Source organism: Aquarana catesbeiana, linkage group LG06 (assembly GCF_042186555.1).
Source record: "Aquarana catesbeiana isolate 2022-GZ linkage group LG06, ASM4218655v1, whole genome shotgun sequence".
In the NCBI taxonomy this organism is placed as follows: Eukaryota; Metazoa; Chordata; class Amphibia; order Anura; family Ranidae; genus Aquarana; species Aquarana catesbeiana.
The window spans coordinates 286,413,620-286,434,238 of NC_133329.1; the positions used below are offsets into that span (position 1 = coordinate 286,413,620).

Here is a 20,619-nt window from a genome sequence, read left to right on the forward strand (position 1 = left end):
TTATTACATTGCCTCAGCCAGCCATACTATTCAACTTGGCAGGAGTTTTTTTCCCCCACTCCCTTCCTTTGATCAAAGCGGAGAAAGTGATGAACAGAAATTCACTTTGCATATATTGAATGACCCTAGATGAAAAATTGATTGATTGATGATTGTGAACACCTGAGAATTTCATGTGGAAATCAGAAGTCTTGACAGACGGTTAATCGAGTTCAGCGCAGAACGGAAACAGTTTTATATTCGGTGACTAGAAAACCATGGATTGTGTTGATTTTTTAGCAAATGAAAGTAATTTGGAATTTGAAGGTTTAGCCAATCATGTATCAGACACTATTTTGTGGAAGTCTATGTATGACCAATGCTTACAAGCAAATACTGAAAGTGATAGGGCTAGATTTTCATTAGCTAAAACAAAAAAGAAATTGCGTAATGTAATGAAGTTAGTTACGGTTTTTAATTCAATGGTTTTTGATGAGCCAGAAAAACATATGATTTGTGTAGCGAATAAGTCAGGAAGTCTAAATGTTATAGAAAATGCACAAACACATGAGAATTTATATATTGAACAATTATTGACTGAGAAATGTGAATTGGAACAGAAAATGAATGAATTATTGTAATGGTTTAAACAAAGAGAAAGTTGTATTGCCTTTTTGACTCAGAAAGAGGTTGAAAATGAGAATATTATACATTTGCTTAGAAAGGAATTAAAGGAAGTTCAGTCTTCTGAACATGCTCAGTGTTTAGCACAGATGGAGGTTCTTGAACATGTAGGGAAGTCAGATGCGAGTGTTAATGATGTTGCTATGGTGGGAATCAATGTTGGAGATCTGCTGAATAAAAGTGTGGTAAATGTGCTTGAAATTGATTCAGGAGTTGAAACAATGGACTTCTGATGAGTGTAAAGTCTGTTATTTCAATTATAGTAATGTTTTGCAGAAATGTGAGTTTTCATCGCCATATACTTAGAGAAGGGTTTATGCAGGAAGACCAGCTCTCAAATGTTTTGTTTGCAAATGAGAGGGTCACATAGCCAGGTTTTGTTTGATGACCTATGATATGCAAAGGAGGTTGTATTATCCGAAAACTACACCAAGACGTTATGAAGTTTATTCTGTGAGATGGTGTAGCAATTCAAGATATAAAGGACATAACAATCAAATTTGTTTTCCGTTTAACATCCAAATGCAGAGATTACAAACTGAAAATAGTCCATTAAGATAGAAAAGTCATCATTATGTTGAATATAGCACTGGGGGAAACAATGTTAGCAGTCCTTAATGAACTGCATGGATGGTAAGAATTTTCTGGTTAATGTTTCTTTGCTATGAAAAAGGTTATGATGTGAGTTTCAGAGACTTGGCTTCATGTTTGGAATATTATAGAGGACCTTGATATATTTTTAGTATTTTCAAGGATAATCCTTTGGATTATTATTTTTTTAAGTTTTCCTTGTTATGATTATAATGTTGTTGTTTTTTTTTTGTTGTTTTGTTCAGGTGGGAAAACCTGAAAGAGAGGGTAATTAGCAGCTTTGCCGTCAATTAGTAGTTGTATACATTTTGTTTAAGACAATAGTGAGTTAGCTGTAGGTAATAGAACAGCAGACACATTAGCTAAGGAAGCAACTTTGTATGGAGAATTAGTGATTCAACCTGAATTGGTATCAATTAATGTTGTGAAGAAAACAGACACACAGATTCCATAATTTGCAGAGGAACATGAAGGGGGTGATTTCTTTTGTCTTCTTCTCTGGGTGACATAAGATCTTTCTTTGTTTGTGAAAACGGGATCTTGTGTCATGACTTAAATGGGTTTCTGTGTCCTGCTATACCACAACACCTACAGGTGGAATTCACTAAAGATGATATTTTAACAACTTTTAGGATGTTGATTAATCATGTTTTTCCAGTTTGGGGTATACCAGCAAACTTTAGTAGAGACAGAGGATCCAATTTTACAGGTAAAATCATGCTGGCGATGTTTTTAAATCGTGGGAATAGAATAGAGATTTCATGTACCATATTATCCACAGTCTGTAGGTATTGTGGAAAGAATGAATAGGACTATCAAATCCAGAATTTCAAAAATGTTGTTAGACTGAGGAAATACTTGGGTTGATGTTGTTCCATTTATTTCAATGAATGCAAGAAGTACAGTTTTCTTCAGCTAAAAAGTATCCTTCTTTTGAATTAATGACAGGAAGGAAAATGCCACTTGTGTTTCCCAATGAATTTTTTCTGTCTAAGCCACAAAGAGAGGCAATAGAGAAAACAAAATGGTTGCAGATGTTACAGGATAATCTGAACAATATTTTGCCACATGTAGCTACTTGTATGCAAAAAATGGTCCCTCCACATATTTCTAAGTTTGAGAAAGGAGGTCAACTTATGATAAAAAGTTTCAGGAAAAGTGGACCATAGCAAAGTAATTGGGAAGGTCCATTTGACATCTTGGATGTTCAAGGTGTAATGGTACTAGTCCAAAGACCTCTCAATTCAGTGAAAAATGCACGTAGACAATAAAAAAATGTGGGTACACACAGATCAATACAAATTGTATGTGCCAAGACAATGATGCTGCATTCCTTTTTTTAGGAATGAATTATAAAAATCTAACCTGGAGGAATCATGGATTCCAAAAAGAAGTAAAGATGACAGCACAACAAAAAAAAAAGTTTTAAAGAGACTTATCATCATCACAGGATTCATCTTTTCTCTAGTGACAATTTTATATGTGGTAAAATATATCACAAACTGTTCCAGCTATGCAGAGGTTACCAGGATTGAAGATTTACACAACAAAGACATTACATTATTCAGAAACAAAAGAGATGTAGACATTGATATCAATATGGATGACAAAAGTGATAAAGACATTGATATTAATATAGATGAAAAAAAATGATAAAGACATTTATATCAACACAGAGGACACAAGTGATAAAGATATTGATCTTAATACAAATGACAGAAATAATAATTTTAGATATGTCAATATCAATACAGCTGAAGATTTGTATGGATATGTATGTGTAGGACAGGGATATGATTGTTGTATGCAATTTTATTTCATTCATAGTAATAATATTGAAATCAAAGTTAAAATAGAATCCAAAACAAATTTGTTAAATTGCAGGGATCTTATAGATTAAACAACAGAGCCAAAACTTTTGAATGTAATATATTGGGAAGGAGTTTCTGGTCAATATTTGTAAAAGGTAATGATTCAACAGTTTGGTCTGGAGATGTTGATAATAATATGTCAAGATCTGGGAAAAACACTTTATCCCTTAGATCAATTTTATTATCTTTTTCAAAGTTTCGTAAAAATATTAGATCCAGAACATTTAAATGTAATTGGAGATGAAAAAGGGGACATTGTAAGAATATGTTATTTTAAAGTAACAAGAAAATTAGCTCAAATAAGGGTTAAAATTAGTATTTCTGTGGTAGATATGATTGTACTAGAAATTAAAATGTCTCCACAATCTTTAAAAATCATTGAAGACAAAGATAGTTTGCCTTTGATATGCAATACAGAAATATATTTACCTCAAAGTTCATTACTAACTTGGAAAAGGAACGGTGAATTTTTGGGTAGCTTTCTTCACAGTAATATCAATATAATTCATAGAGGAATTTTTGGTAGTGTGAATTGGATCAATGATACATTTGTTTATCAGCAAATTAGTGTATTTTTGAATGATACTGGTATATACAAATGTTGCATATCAATAGGAAATTATCCGGTGAAATGTGTTAATGCAAGTGTTGTTGTAGTGTCTCCAACGAAAACTCCATGTATTAATAAGAAAAGCTTTCTTGCTAATCCATTTCAGATTAACTGTTTCCAATCCAGAACTCTCTTGAGAGAGGGAAAGCTGGTTTAGTGGGCAGTAAAGGTATTAAAATACAAAGAAATATAAATTAGATATTAGAATATATGATTATTACAACAGCTAATATAATGGGTCCATCTTTATTACATCTTCAGTATATTAATTTAATGACAAGTGAACAACATTGTCACATAGCCAGAGCATGTTTAGAGATCCAGACTGAATATTCCACTAATTTTAAAATAATTGCGCAAGCATTTCAGAGTGGAATAACTCCTCTTGGCATTTTACAGAATTTACCCAGAGAATATGTATATGCCATAAATCATACAGATTTATTGGTAAATAAATGGATAGGATGCAATCAGGATGTATGTTATAAACGCTTATTGCTATTTTTTTTTTTTACCAAAAATATGTCGAAGAATACATATTAGCCTAAACTGAGGAAAAAAAATGTTTTTTTATATATTTTTGAGGAATATTTATTATAGCAGAAAGTCGCTATTTTTTGTTTATAGTGCAAAAAATAAAAACCGCAGAGGTGATCAAATACCACAAAAGAAAGCTCTATTTGTTGGAAAAAAAGGACGTCAATATTGTTTGGGAGCCATGTCGCACGACCGCGCAATTGTCAGTTAAAGCGACGCAGTGCCGAATCACAAAAAGTGCTCTGGTCAGGAAGGGGGTAAATTCTTCCGGGGCTGAAGTGGTTAATTCTCAGAGTTTTCAGGAAATAATTGGTGGAAAACATTCAGTAATTGTGTATCAATTTGGGGAAAAACTTCAAAAACTTCAGCAGCATGAAATATTTTATCACATCCTATAGTTATTCTTGTTATTATTATTGTGTTATTCATTATAATTCAGTTATGTTTAATGTTTGGAATGAAAACATTATACTATTGAATTAGAAATGAAATCAGGAGAAGAGATGATTTATTGCAACATAAGCTTAAAAGAAGAATGGGTTTTTGAGTTGCAAACTCAGTTACAAGTGAAAATACACCTGGAAATATTAGATCAAAGACAGAGTATTTGTGACAAGAATGATGTATGGATGATTAGATAAGAAATATGGTTATTGTTCATATTTCAGAGGGGAATGTTATATTCTTTATATTCAAAATGTAATTTGGTTTTAAAAAATATATATCCGAGGAGTTCCCCTTTAAAAATAGTGTGAATGTGAAAGTTTCTGAGCTAATAGTCTACAGATGGTGACATTTGTACTGAGTTCTCAGTTTCAAGAAGTTGTCAGATTATTTTTGATTGATATAACTGATTGTATTTTTATGAAGGAATTCCTATGTAATAGCTATTCTGTTTTAGAAATGATGTGTATACTCGGTCTGTGAAGGGTCGATTCCCATCCCCCCTCTCTTCCTGTGTCAGAGTCTAGAGATAATTAGACATGATGGTCAAATGTTACAATACTCTTCAAACAGAACATTATAATTATAGGGCGCATCAATGTGCAATATATTCCAATAATGCAAAAAAAGTGCTATAGTGCATGAACAATGGATATGCTATTTTGCAATAAAGTGAATCCAATATGTTATACCATATATATAATGTGTATCCATATACTGCAAAAAAAGTGCTATAATGCAAAAAAAGTGCTATAGTGCATAAACAATATGCTATTTAGCAATACAGTGAATCCAATATGTTAGACCATATAATATAATGTGAACCCATATAATACAAAAAAAATGCTATGATGCATAATCGATACTTATGCTACATTGCATAAAGTGGATTCGTGCAGCAAATAAAATGTCCTCATATATTAAATAACACACAGAGATTCTTCTTGCAATCCAATCACTATCTAATAAAGTGCACATGCATTCTGTTTCGTGCTTCACACAAAGTGGTATAACTAAGCGCTCACCAGATGATAGTGGCCAGAGAGTGACCCTCAGGCATATTGACCATATGTCTTCAACAAGGAATCTTTACCAAATCTCGGCAGATTAAAACTCCATTCACCAATTACCAGATATTGTATGTGACTTTTATCTCTGAATCACAATATTTCAATGCCTCCGCCAAATCTGCAAAAAGTGGCTCCCAAAAAGCCACAGAAAGCTTGGATAGTGTAAAAACGTCTTTATTCAACAAGCTAAAAGCTCTCAAACAATGTGCAGGTACAGGATGAAAAGAACTAAGCTTAGCTGAGAAGGAGAGACCGAGCAGTGTCTTACGTTCTATGGGTGTTTGTCAGATTTCCTGAAGACGCGCGCACAGCATGAAGTATATTGAAAAAGGAGGCTCGATACACTGTCACGAGTCCTCCATTCCTGGAACAGCTGGGACGCTAGCCGAGTCGTCTGACAAACACCCATAGAACGTAAAACAATGCTCGGTCTCTCCTTCTCAGCTGCAGCTTAGTTCTTAGGTCCCATTAATTACTCATTCATTACAATACTCTTGACCACCACCTTTGAGTAGGAGGAGAAGGGAGAGGAATAGGAGTGTCTGGTTTTTGGCACAAATTTTGAGGAAAAAAACAGACTTGATATAAGTCAGAGTTTCGTTGAAAATGGTCTCTTTTGCTTACATCTTCTCACATACTTCCATCTACTACAAGACTCAGCATACAGATGATTTTACACATGCTTTGACTCAGCATACAGATGATTTTACACATGCTTTCAGGACAAAGGAAACAGCAGCCATTTTAACCACTTGCTTACTGGGCACTTAAACCCCCCTCCTGTCCAGACCAATTTTCAGCTTTTAGCGCTGTCGCACTTTGAATGACAATTGCGCGGTCATACAACACTGTACCCAAATGAAATTTTTATTATTTTTTTCCCACAAATAGAGCTTTCTTTTGGTGGTATTTAATCACCTCTGCGGTTTTTAGTTTTTGTTAACAAAATTAAAAAGACCGAATTTAAAAAAAAAATATATTTTTTTTTATATTTTGTTAAAAAAATTAGCAAACAGGTAATTTTTCTCCTTCATTGATGTACGCTGATGAGGCAGCAATGATTCGCACTGATGGGTGGCAGTAATGGGCACTGATGGGTGGCAGTGATGGGCACTGATGGGTGGCAGTGATGGCAGCACTGCTAGGTGGCACTGATTGGCACCACTGGTGGGCATTGATAGGTGGCACTTGTGGGCATTGATAGGTGGCACTTGTGGGCATCGATAGGTGGCACTTGTGGGCATTGATAGGTGGCACTGCTGGGCACTGTGGGCACTGGCAGGTGGCAATGTCAGGTGGCACTGTCAGGCTCAGATGAGGCATATGTGCCTCCTTTCTCTTCAGGACCGATGTCCCTTTAACATGAGTCGGTAATTGGCTTTTTTTTCTCTTCACGCTGTCAACGATCACCGAGCTTTTGTTTACATCATGTGATCAGCTGTCATTGGCTGATCACATGAATATTAAGCTATTTATTAAAAAAGAAAAACTGAAATATTGCATGGTCCTAAGTATTCAGACCCTTTGCTGTGACACTCATATATTTAACTCAGGTGCAGTCCATTTCTTCTGATCATCCTTGAGATGGTTCTATACCTCCATTTGAGTCCAGCTGTGTTTGATTATACTGATTGGACTTGATTAGGAAAGTCACACACCTGTCTATATAAGACCTTACAGCTCACAGTGCATGTCAGAGCAAATGAGAATCATTAGGTCAAAGGAACTGCCTGAAGAGCTCAGAGACAGAATTGTGGCAAGGTACAGATCTGGCCAAGGTTACAAAAAAAATTTCTGCTGCACTTAAGGTTCCTAAGAGCACAGTGGCCTCCATAATCGTTAAATGGAAGACGTTTGGGATGAACAGAACCCTTCCTAGAGCTGGCCGTCCGGCCAAACAGCTATACACAATTGTGTATATATTGGTGCCTTTGCTTTCTTTTTAACCACTTGCCACCGTCATTATATGGTGGTAGGTTGGCTTATTCCCGCGAATCCCCGTACTGATACGTCGGCTCCTTTAAGAGCCATAGCAGACGCATGCACCCGCTGCACAGCAGGGGACCTGATGCGTGTGGCCAGCAGCCATAATGTCTGCCTGACACCTGCAATCGCAGGCACAAGAGGCAGAACAGGGATTTGTGTATGTAAACACACAAATCCCCATTCTGACAGGGGAGGAGAGACAGATCTGCTGTGGGAACACATTTGACCCCTTGATTGCCTCCTAGTGTAGACCCCTTCCCTGCCAGTGACATTTACACAGTAATCAGTGCATTTTTATAGCACTGATCGCTGTATAAAATGTCAATGGTCCAAAAAATGTGTCAAAAGTGCTCGATCTGTCTGCCCCAATCCTGCAGAAAAAAATAATTCGCAGAACGCCGCCATTACTAGTAAAAAAAAAAAATATATAATTTTTTTTTTTTATTATTAATGACGACGATCTGCAGATTTTTTTAAATTATAATATATATATATATATATATATATATATATATATATATATATATATATATCTATATATCTATACACACACACACCATAAATCTATCCCCTATTTTGTATACAATATAACTTTTGCGCAAACCAATCAATATACACTTATTGCGATTTTGTTTACCAAAAATATGTAGAAGAATACATATTGGCCTACAGTGAGAAAGAAATTGGCTTTTTTTTAAAAAAAAATATTGGGGATATTTATTATAGCAAAAAGTAAAAAATATATTTTTTTTCAAAATTGACGCTCTTTTTTTGTTTATAGCGCAAAAAATAAAAAACAGGGTGATCAAATACTACCAAAAGAAAGCTCTATTTGTGGGAAAAACAGACGTCAATTATGTTTGGGTACAGCGTTGCACAACCGCACAATTTTCAGTTAGAGCGACACAGTGCCGTATCGCAAAAAGATGGCCTGGTAATTAAGGGGGAAAATCTTCTGGGGTTGAAGTGGTTAAGCAAAAGAGAACTCCAGAGGCAAGACACTTAACAGCCACCTGTCTTACAACATGAATATTAAAGATAATGAAGTCCTGATTGAAATAATGCAAATAATGCCTAAACATGACACAGTGGGGACAAGCAGCAATTTGCATTACAGAAAGGAGAACTGGATGAAAGAGTCCAAGATAATTTTATAAAAACATTCAAGGCATTTTAGGGAAAACACCACTCCTTCACCAGGGCTCAACACAGGACAAAACTTGAGGGACTGTTTTCTCTGAGTACTTTTAAAGTTTTATCCTGCGTTGTTTCCTGATGGAGGGGGAGTGGCGTTTTCCCTGAAAGCCATTGGCTGTTTTTAATTACTTTTTTTACCAACAATTAAAATGATCCTGGACCCTTTTATGCGATTTTGGTCTGGTACGCCTTTCTGTATTTTTATTGTTTGATCTACTGTTGGGTGGCATTTTGAGGGAAGCCTGTGTGGGAGCTGGCTCACCAGAACTTTTGAGCTTATTTGAAGTTTTCTTTCATCTGACTACACTTGCAAGTGCCTCCTTGAAAATGTTGTTCTGTAGTCCTTGTTTATTTTGCAACTATTTTACTGCCTTCTTTAGAAAAGGGACCCACGGTGGATTGCTTTTAAGAGGTAGTTTACAGCTTACTCATAGGCGATATGTCACCTCCTGGATGCTTGTTTTAACCATTGGAAGTCAAAAGCACCATGGCATAACTGTCTTCTGTGCCAAGCCCTTCCATGTGTATCTTGCTCCAAAAGTTAGTTATAAGTTGGGACAGTTGCCATTTTTGTTTAGCTTGCTGTATATCCACTTAAGCTCCGGAAGGTTTTACCCCCTTCATGACCAGGCAACAGTATTACGCTATGGATATCTCTTCTATGATCCTCCTTTATGATACAAATATATTGCATTGATCCCAGCAGTCACATTGAAAGAGTGGAGGACAAAGGAAAAAAGCCATCTAATTTATCTGGAAATAATATGCCATTTTGACTCTTATGCTGCATACACACGATCGCACATTCTGACAGTAAAAATCCATGTTTTGTTTCCGGCAGATGTTGGCTCAAACTTGTCTTGCATACACACGGTCACACAAATCTTGTCAGAAGTTCCGAACATCAAGAACGTGGTGACCTACAACACGTACGACGGCACTATAAAAGGGAAATTCAATACCAAGTGCACCACCCTTTGGGCTCCTTCTGCTAATCTCGTGTTAGTAGAAGTTTGGTGAGAGACGATTTGCGCTTTTCAGCCTCGTGCTTTTCAGATCATTACTGCTCTTCAGTTTGTGCTTGTGGGTTTGTATCTGGTTTTCAGTGCGTGTAGTCAGTTCGCATTTGTTTTTCAGTGCATATTTTATAGAACGTATTTGATTTTCAGTGCGTTCTTGTCTGCTCGTTTCTGATGTTCAGCTCGCTCTTCTCAGGCCTTTTTGTTTTTCAGTGCTTTCTGTTAGTTTGTTCTGACCAGCCGACTGTTTTGAAGCCATGAGGACGCTCACCCCGGACCAGAGGGTTTTTAACTACCGGCTGGCCAGAGCCATAAGAGTGGTGGAGAGCGCTTTCAGGATAATGGCCAGCCGGTTCCGCCTTCTCCTTACGCCAATCAACATGGCGGAATATAAACTTAACCATATAATCCTTGCATGCTGCATTCTCCACAACTACAGTATTTAAGGAGAAATTCAATGAACTATGTGGCCTCAGTTGGGCCTGAAGCCGGACTTCAACAAGAAACCCTGATGGCACTTGAAGCTGGCTGTCCTGGCTTGCCCCCCCAAAGTGCCCGCAAAGTAAGACAGAAGTATAATGAGTACTTTAGGGGGGCCATTGTTATTGCCAGAAAATGTTTAAGAAACATTTTAAAAATAAATATTTTAAATTAAACTGAAATAAGATTTTCTTTGATTTACTGCTTGTGTTTCTTTTAGCTGTCTCCTAGGTTAGCCAATGGGCTTTTCTTTTTGGCCATTTTCTTCAATAGTGCACATGTAATTTATTTGATACATGAGGTGACAATCTCTTCTTCAGCGAACTATTATGTTGTGGGTCTGCCACACACACCTTGTTTTTGTTGTTAATGTATGTAATGCATTACTAATAAAAATATTCATAATTTTCAGCATCATGAATTAATTTTTGTGAGTCACAAAAATGGCCTGATTGTTGCAAATTATAAAGCACTGTGGGAGTTATTTTCTAAAGGCAAATCCACTTTGCACTACAAGTGCACTGCAAAAGTAGTAGTGCAAAGTGGATTTGCCTTTAGTAAATAACCCCCATTGTCACTGCAAAACACCAACTTAGACCAAAAACTGCTATTGAGCATTGAAATAAGAAGCCACATATTGTTGAGTAGAAAACTTTTTTTTGAACAAACCAACATATTTTTGTAATAACCTTTTTGATTTTGACAGTAAGAATAGCCTTTTTTGTGTTAAACAGGCATGTTTAAAACCATAAAACAATACACAACTCAGGAACTTACAAAGTTCAACTTTGATAATTTGAAGGCAATATCAGACATTAGTATGTCCAAACTGTGTTGATTTTGTCTTCATCAGATGGGGTGATGTCACCCCTGTGAAAGCAAAATTTTGAAGATGCACACAAATTGAGAGTCAAAATGGGGATTTCCCCCTAGATCCCATGCCTAATGGGAAGATGTGTGCATCTTCAAAACTTGGCTTTCAATATACTTCAAAAAGATTCCAACATTTTTAAAATATCAACAAATGGAAGAATTTAGGTGTGTTTTAGATTCTGCCTAAAACATCAATGATGTTTGTGAGTCTTTTTTCAACATCATTGATGTCTTCCTTTTTTTTTTTTTTTTTTTTTTTTTTTTTTTGCCACGTCAGTCAACTTTAACCAGAGACTGCTTTCAGATTGGTATTCATATACGTCTCTTATCTAGTCACATCATTGTGGCCTTCCGTAATTATCCCACTTTTTTTTTTTTTTTCCCCCCCTTCCCCCACCCCCATCCCCCCTTAAATAAGATGACATACTACAGTTTGCATTTGATATCTATAGTCCCGAACTACAGGACTTGTAACCTGCAACTTATACCGCAGGGCCTGTTGGCCGCATTACCTAACATTGACATTATACGTGTTTATATATTCTACTTTTTTTACTCTTAACTAATCCTTCCCCCCCCCTATAACCCTCCCTTGTTAACCCCCCATAGTACCCGAGCACACCTGATGGACAACAACAGATCTGAGCACCGTGCTCTCCTATCACTAAATTGCACCCAGCATAGCTATGTCTCACCCCTAAAGACACGAACTCTCTCAGCGCGCAAATAGCACTGCTTGCGGACACGGCATTGCTTGGACCCACGGATTCCACAACCTTACAAACTTGTTATAATTGCCGGCCCTGGTATAAAACGTCCTTTCACTCCAGACTGTGGAATTGACAGTTCTAATCCAATCTTCCGAAGTCGGGGGAGTTCTAGATTGCCATAGCTGGGCTATTAATTTCCTAGCCTGGAACAGACATCTGGCTACCGCCACCGCTGTGTACCTGTCTCTCAGCCCTATATCGACTTGACCGAGCACACAGGTCTTAGAATCAAGCAGTAAGTTGATTTTGAACGTTATATTTATTTTCCTTAAAATCTCGGACCAGTATCTGACTAGTTTTGGGCACCGCCATATCATGTGGATTAGATCGCCTGTTCTTCTGCATCTGGGGCACTCATCATTAATTCTGCGACCAAACATAAAAAGCTTCCTTGGGGTATAATAAGACCTGTGTAGCAGCATCAGATGGGAAGCCATTTGTGAGGGAGAGACCGACACCTCTGTTCCAAATTCCAGAATCTTTTTCCACTCGGCGTCCGTTATCTCCCCCACATCGGCTGCCCACCTGTCCCTACCCCCAGGAAAGCCTACCTGCATATTTGTTCGCTTTATCAATTGAGTGTATAACTCTGAGATTAGCCCCTTGGAAGTCTCTGATTTAATTATTGAGTGTAGCAGCGAAATCCTACACCATGTGGGGGGTTGCCTATCAAACTGCTTGCTCAAGGCGTGACTAATCTGTAGGTAGGTATAGAATGTACGATTTGGTATCCCGTACTCATACTTCAATTCCTCGAAAGATTTCAAGATATCCCCCTCGTATAACTGTATCAGCCGACTTATCCCGCACCTACCCCACAACCTGTTGCTATCTACAGATAGTAATTCCTGCAAGTTCTTGTTATTCCAGATTGGTGAATATTCTGAAGTTCCTTTATATCCCATTATTCGCTTAGTTGTCTGCCATACTCTAGTGATCATTTTAAGAGTCGGGATCTCTCGTTGTAGTGACTCTGCCTGTCTTCCTTGATCTTCTGTAAATCCCGATTGCACACCATGATCTCCCTGATGAGGACGTGTGCACTTGCACTTGTGAAATGAGTTTTTTCTTCCACAACATCCACATCACCTAAAATAAAAAACAACAGTAAATAAAAACACATGGAGCAGCATGTAATAATAATAATAGAAACACAGGACAAATACCTTCTTTTTAGAAGCAGTTTCATGATCTTTCTGTACTGATCCTGCTCCCTCAATTTCAGGTCTGACCATCGTTTCCTTAGTTGATCCTTGGATCGCCGTACCCCAAAATTCTTCTGCAGACTTTTCACAACTTTAGCCATGATCTTGGCCTTTCTCACATTTGGCTTTGGGTAAGGTCCATGCTTCCCATCATAGTTGGCCCTCTTCAAGATGTCCACCATCTCCACCATCTCAACAAAGGACATATTTGACGCCTTAAATCTCCTCCGGGATTGGGACGTTTGTGGCTTTGGGCTTTCTACGTTGCTGCTGCTGTCTGCATGCACTTGCTCTTTCTCCGCCATGTGCTCTCCCACTATGCCGAAAGAACACGGGGTGGGAATAGACTAGAAAGAACATCAGGGGTGGGCAGAGTTTCACGCATATGCAGTGTATATAAAGCCTAACACGCGCGCCTCGTACATTCGATCTGTGAGCGGAGGAAGGAGTATTGAAAGCGCCAATCTTTAAACAAAGGTACAATTTTAACTTGGTGCATCAGTGGCCTATACTGCTTATAGATTGAGGCCTATATTGGGACAAGATTAGGAAAGTTTAGCCTGACATTAGGGTTTGTCTTGTGTTGTGTCTTGCAGAGAAAATGGATCTATTCAATGATGAGGACCTTATCCCCATATTCCTTGATATGTACAGGGAGATGCCCTGTCTGTGGTAGGTAAACCACCGCTTTTATAACAATAAACCAACGAGGAAGGCAGCGCTGGATCAATTGCTGGAATTTGTGAAACAGGTGATGACCACGGCAGACATCCGCTATTTGAAGGCCCTAATTGGTGGCATGAGGAGCACTTATAATAGGGAGCACAAGAGGGTCCAGGATTCCCAGAGATCAGGAGCTGCAGCAGATGACATTTATGTACCCAGGCTGTGGTACTATGACAGACTGCATTTTCTGGCAGGCCAGACTGCACCCAGGCCAGCACTCTCCAGTTTTCCTTCAAGGCTTCCTTACACCTCAGCTGAGGCTTCCGACATCCAAAATGGGCCCGCCAGCCAGGAAGAAGTGGAGGAGCCCAGCTTGAGACAAGTGAAGCATTGTTCAACATATTTCTAGTCAAATAATTAATGATGTTAACTAGATGTTATTGTTGATCAGTAATTTCTGATTTTACAAAGTGTTTTACATATCAATAGACAGTAGTGGCCACAAATGATTGGGACACGATTGAAAAATGCTGGTTTCAGAATGATAGTCTTTTCTTGTTATTAACATTCAATTTGCAACAGTCATGAGCTGAAAATTGTGTGTATTTGATGAACCAAAAACTAAAACTATGTCCCTTTTTCATACACAGGAAAGTCTCAGCCAGGAGGAGGCCGTGGAAAGTGGCAGCCAGGAGGTGGTGGGGGTAAGTGGCAGCCAGGAGGTGGTGGGGGCAAGTGGCAGCCAAGAGGTGGCTGGGCCCAGTAGCCTGCCTGAATCTCAGGTCCCTCCCCTCCGCCTTCCAAAAAAAAGTCCCAGGAAGAGAAGTAACCTGGAGGAGGCAGCACTTGGCCTATTTCGGAAGGCTACTGCGGCCCTCAGAACCCCCCCTCAATAATCAAGATGACTATGCCTACATGGCAGCCTGCAAAATGCAGGAAATGGAGGAGGGCCAATGCCTCCTATGTGAGGAAGTTATGTTAAAAGCCCTAAATAAGGGGTTGAGGGGCGAACTCACAACCCTAAGCCACGTTTGTGAGTTCAACTATGGTTCTCCTCCTCCTCCTCCACGTCCTGCCACAACTACAACACCAGAGCCACAGCCTGGAAGCAAGCGTGGAAGGAAGCATGGAAGGAAGACAAGAAAGTGATGGCCTGGGTTCAGTCTGGTCTGATAAAAACTCCGTCCGCACGATGCGCCTCAGTGGGAGTCTTCCGCAGTTTGACGCTTTGGTTCTTCTGACGCTTCTTAAATAACGGAGGGTGGGGCCACTCGGTGACCCCGCCCTCCTCTGATGCACGGAGACTTCACAGGGGACTTCCCTATGGCTTTTTCCGGACCGACAATTCATTATAGCCGGGGCGCTAGCGATAGTAGTTTTACATGACTTTTTTTCCTTTAGAAATGTCATTTTGCTGTCAGACTCTTCTAAACACGGGAAACATGCGCCCCTTTACAGGCATACTATAGACACCCCCCAGGTACGAAATTTAAAGGAATATTACACTTTTATTGTTTCACTTTAAGCATCATTAAAATCACTGCTCCTGAAAAAACGTCCATTTTTAAAACTTTTCTTTGCATTGATACATGTCCCCTGGGGCAGGACCTAGGTCCCCAAACTCTTTTTATGACAATACCATGCATATAAGCCCTTAAAATTAGCACTTTTGATTTCTCCCATAGACTTTTAAAGGGTGTTCCATGACTTTCAAATTTGCAGCGAATACCCCAAATTGTTCGCTGTTTGGCGAACGGGCGAACAGCCAATGTTCGAGTCAAACTCATGTTCGACCCGAACATAAAGCCCATCCCTAGTGTACACATGATCGAAATTTACGAGAACGGATTTTGTTGTCGGAAAATTTGAGATCCAGATCTCAAATTTTGTTTGTCGGAAATTCCAACTGAAAATGTATATAAAATTAGCACTTTTGATTTCTCCATAGACTTTTAAAGGGTACGAGAACAGATTTTGTTGTTGGAAAATTTGAGATCCAGATCTCAAATTTTGTTTGTTGGAAATTCCAACTGAAAATGTATATAAAATTAGCACTTTTGATTTCTCCCATAGACTTTTAAACGGTGTTCCATGGCTTTCGAATTTGCCGCGAATACCCCAAATTGTTCGCTGTTTGGCGAACGGGCGAACAGCCAATGTTCGAGTCGAACTCATGTTCGGCCCAAACATAAAGCCCATCCCTAGTGTACACATGATCGGAATTTACGTGAACGGATTTTGTTGTTGGAAAATTTGAGATCCAGATCTCAAATTTTGTTTGTCGGAAATTCCAACTGAAAATGTCCGATGGAGCCTACACACGGTCGGAATTCCGACAACAAGCTCCCATCGAACATTTCCCATCGGAAAATCCGACCGTGTGTATGCGACATAAGTGTCAACGACCGTTGGTAGTGGGGAACACAGAAGGGGAGCAGAGCACTGTGGATCCTGCATAAGAGCACAGAAATGTACACATGTATTTAGGAGCAGTGCTGTGTTTTTGAAGGTGTTACAATAGGGTTCTTTACAACCTACACTACAGCAGCCCTATAATTTAAAATTTAGGTTGGTGAACACAGTTAAGGCGATCATCACTATATGACCATAGCATGGGTATATTACCGTAATATTAATAAATAGCTTCCCCCTTACATCCAGGAGTGCCCAACAGAGTCCTCCATTACATCCAGGAGTGTCAAACACAGTCTGCCCTTACATCCAGGAGTGCCCAGGAGAGTCCCCCTACATCTATGTGTGCAGCAGAGTTCCCCCTTACCTCTCAGGTCGCAGAGCAGCAGTGTGGAAGTCAGGAGGTGGGGCTGGTCTGGATAGAGGATGTATAGTCCTCCTGTAATTTCTGGGGGTGTGGCAATTGCGTCACTGGTTGTTAGGATGCTGGTGGTCTTAGCAACCAACCACAGCAAAGGAAGGGGGGACTCTACACTGACTGGGGAAGGTTCACAGATTGCTGGTTTGCAAAGGGTGCATCAGTCTCTGCATTATTATACAGACTTAGTAAACTCTTGCAGCAGGACGATTTCACCTTCAAGCTGTAGTTTGGAACCCCTGCTATAAGTAAGTTATTATGGTTTGCATTATGTGCTATTCAATATAATGGTTTGAAAGTTACATGATCAACATAAATAGTTTTTTAGACTACATAGGATGTGTTTGTAGAATCTAGAAAATTAAGATTCATACCTGAAGTATCCAATGATGAAGATAGCAACTGCTAATGAGCAAAATGAAATGGAATATCCAACTGTGTACATAACATAAAGTCGTTCAAAAAATTCTCTCTGTTGACAAAAAAAAAAAGATATGTTAGACATATATTTTTTGTGTATACAAATGTATATTACAGTTGTAAAATGTGAGTCAATTACAGGTCCGAAGGTTGCATGCCGTAATGTAACACATGGCCTCGAACTTAACAGTAGTGTCAAACTTTAATTTTTCCAGATTCTATTTGAGATGCACTGTCTTATGTGTATTTTGCATATATCTCCATTTAGTTGATATTTGCATTTTTTGTAGGGTATTTGTACATTGTATTTTAAAACTTTAAATAGAGGACTTAGTTTAAAAAAACTGTTGCAAGTATCTTCATAATATACAGCATTGTTGTATTATTATTTATTACATTTTAGCTTTTGACAAAAGATGAATAAGTATCAGAGAGCCCTGGGGCCATCATAAAAAAAAAATACAGAATTATGAGTTTGCAAAAAAACATTTTTTTTTTTACAGAATTCTGAGTTTGAAACTCAGAATTCTGAGTTTGAAAGTCAGAAGTCTGAGATTCAAAGTCAGAATTCTGAGTTTCAAAGTCAGAATTCTGAGTTTCAAAGTCAGAATTCTGAGATTAAAAGTCAGAATTCTGAGTTTCAAAGTCAGAATTCTGAGATTCAAAGTCAGAATTCTGAGTTTATAAATATAGTAGTCTTTATTAGGAAGATTTTAGGACCAATGAGCAATAAGGTAGTAACACCTACAGATCATCATTCTGCAGACATACATGTCTTCTGCTCTGTATATGAATATGTAAATCTATCTTAGTTACAGCACACAGTATAGGGAAGCAGGCAGTGCTGGGTTCTCTGGTTCCTCTACTGTATTAATTAGTTCCTTGGTTTGCTGTCTTATCCTTCTTCTCTGTCATCTGCTCCAACATAAAGAGCCATGCTGAAAACGTGTATTGTGTGTGAGTGGGGACACAGCTTCCATAGATAACAGAACACAAGGGCCAGCACACCTCTGCACCCCAACTTGTAGGAAACATTGCACTATTGCCCCTACATGAGGGAATTGTGAATGGCTAGAAGGCAGCAGGACAATGTGTGTCTATGGTTATAACAGATTAATCATAGCAATTAATTGTATGGGCTGATAAGGTGTTTCACACACAATTTATCTCATATTCAACATAAAAAGCATTGATAAAGTGTACTTAAGTGATAGCCTAGTGGTTAGAGTAACAGGTTGAAAGTTGTAGCTTCTAATCCAGTTCAGAGCATAATCTTTAGTTATATATTTTCAATATATTGATTTTATATTAAACATATTTTAAAATACATTATATATATGTATTTTATTGATATATCCAAATTGATTTCAAGGCATATTAACAAAGACATATTTATAAAATAGTTGTATATGCTGACTACTATAAATTAGAGAGTAGGGATTTTTTTTACAAATCTGTGTATATATTGGGATGATTTTGGTGATATGGGGCCAGTTCTCAATTTCAGGAGATTGTCCCTGGAAGCTGCATGATAACCATCATATCTCACAACTCAGCCCTGAGCTCTGCACTATAATCTGTGTGTACTACAATGTCCACGCCCATATCTCCCCTTCACTGATTGGCTGCACTTTATCCCCACTGACACCGATGCAGCGCCATTTTCCTCTTAGCTACACCATTGACACAGGAATTTTTTCCATCCAATGACACCACCGATGCAGGGTCATTTTTCCCATCCAGTGACACCACCGATGCAGGGTCATTTTTCCCATCCAGTGACACCACCGATGCAGGGTCATTTTTCCCATCTAATGACATCACCGATGCAGGGTAATTTTTCCCATCTAATGATATCACCGATGCAGGGTCATTTTTCCCATGTAATGACACCACCGATGCAGGGTCATTTTTCCCATGTAATGACACCACCGATGCAGGGTCATTTTTCCTATCCAAGTTACATGGAAATTGATCCTCTTGGGGGACTTTAAAGGGAACACCTACTTACAGGTCATAAAGAGTGTGGGGCATACAAAGGTTGTATGATAAGTGTTTATTAGTGGTATAGATCTTAGAAGGATCTTTTTACATGGGGTAAATATGCAGCATACGTGATACATACAAAAAAGTAGCAATACAATGCAAGGAATAATTCACAACCAGAGTACTCCCCGCATATGTGTTCCATGTGTTCTGGAGTTCTATGATTGTGAATTATTCCTTGCATTGTATTGCTACTTTTTTGTATGTATCACGTATGCTGCATATTTACCCCATGTAAAAAGATCCTTCTAAGATCTATACCACTAATAAACACTTATCATACAACCTTTGTATGCCCCACACTCTTTATGACCTGTAAGTAGGTGTTCCCTTTAAAGTCCCCCAAGAGGATCAATTTCCATGTAACTGGTTTCAATTTGGGATGTGGGCTCACCTACTCCTTAGACCAATTCAGCACCAATCCTTGTCTAGTTTTTCCTATCCAATGACACCACCGATGCAGGGTCATTTTTCCCATCTAATGACACCACCGATGCAGGGTCATTTTTCCTATCCAATGACACCACCGATGCAGGGTCATTTTTCCCATGTAATGATATCACCGATGCAGGGTCATTTTTCCCATCTAATGACACCACCGATGCAGGGTCATTTTTCCTATCCAATGACACCACCGATGCAGGGTAATTTTTCCCATGTAATGATATCACCGATGCAGGGTCATTTTTCCCATGTAATGATATCACCGATGCAGGGTCATTTTTCCCATGTAATGACATCACCGATGCAGGGTCATTTTTCCCATCCAATGACATTTCGGCCACTAGCGGGGCGCTTTTACCCCCGCTAGCGGCCGAGAAAGGGTTAAAACCACCCGCAATGCACCGCAATAGCGGCGTTTTGCCGGCGGTATCCCAGCGCTGCCCCATTGATTTCAATGGGGAGCAGCGGTGGAGGAGTGGTAAACACATCGCTCCACAGAAGCTGCTGAAAGGACTTTTTTTCCTGTCTTGTCAGCGCAGCGCTCCGGTGTGAAAGTCCTCGGGTAGAGTAATGTGAAGACTTCTTTGGAGCGATGTGTTTACCGCTCTCCCATCGCTGCTCCCCATTGAAATCAATGGGGCAGCGCTGGAATACCGCCGGCAAAACGCCGCTATTGCGGTGCACTGCGGGCGGTTTTAACCCTTTCTCGGCCGCTAGCGGGGGGCGTAAAGTGCCCCGCTAGCGGCCGAAATGTGCCGCTAATCCGACGGTGAAACGCTGATAAAAATAGCTGAGTTTTACCACGGACACTATGGGCAGCTCGGTGTGAAAGGGGTCTTAGAGTTTAAAACTGGAGCACACATAAGGGGCTAACAGTAGTGAAGAAGAAAAATGACC

At 39.0% G+C, this 20,619-nt stretch overlaps 1 protein-coding gene across 1 annotated transcript in view; it reads right to left on the bottom strand.

The window, feature by feature from the left end:
* The window catches only part of PTH2R (parathyroid hormone 2 receptor), a 1,009,699-nt gene that overhangs the window by 607,473 nt on the left and 381,607 nt on the right, over positions 1–20,619 (bottom strand). The window contains exon 5 of the mRNA XM_073633425.1: positions 17,187–17,284. Within this exon, the coding sequence (XP_073489526.1) occupies positions 17,187–17,284 (98 nt within the window). The remainder of the gene's footprint in view (positions 1–17,186; positions 17,285–20,619) is intronic.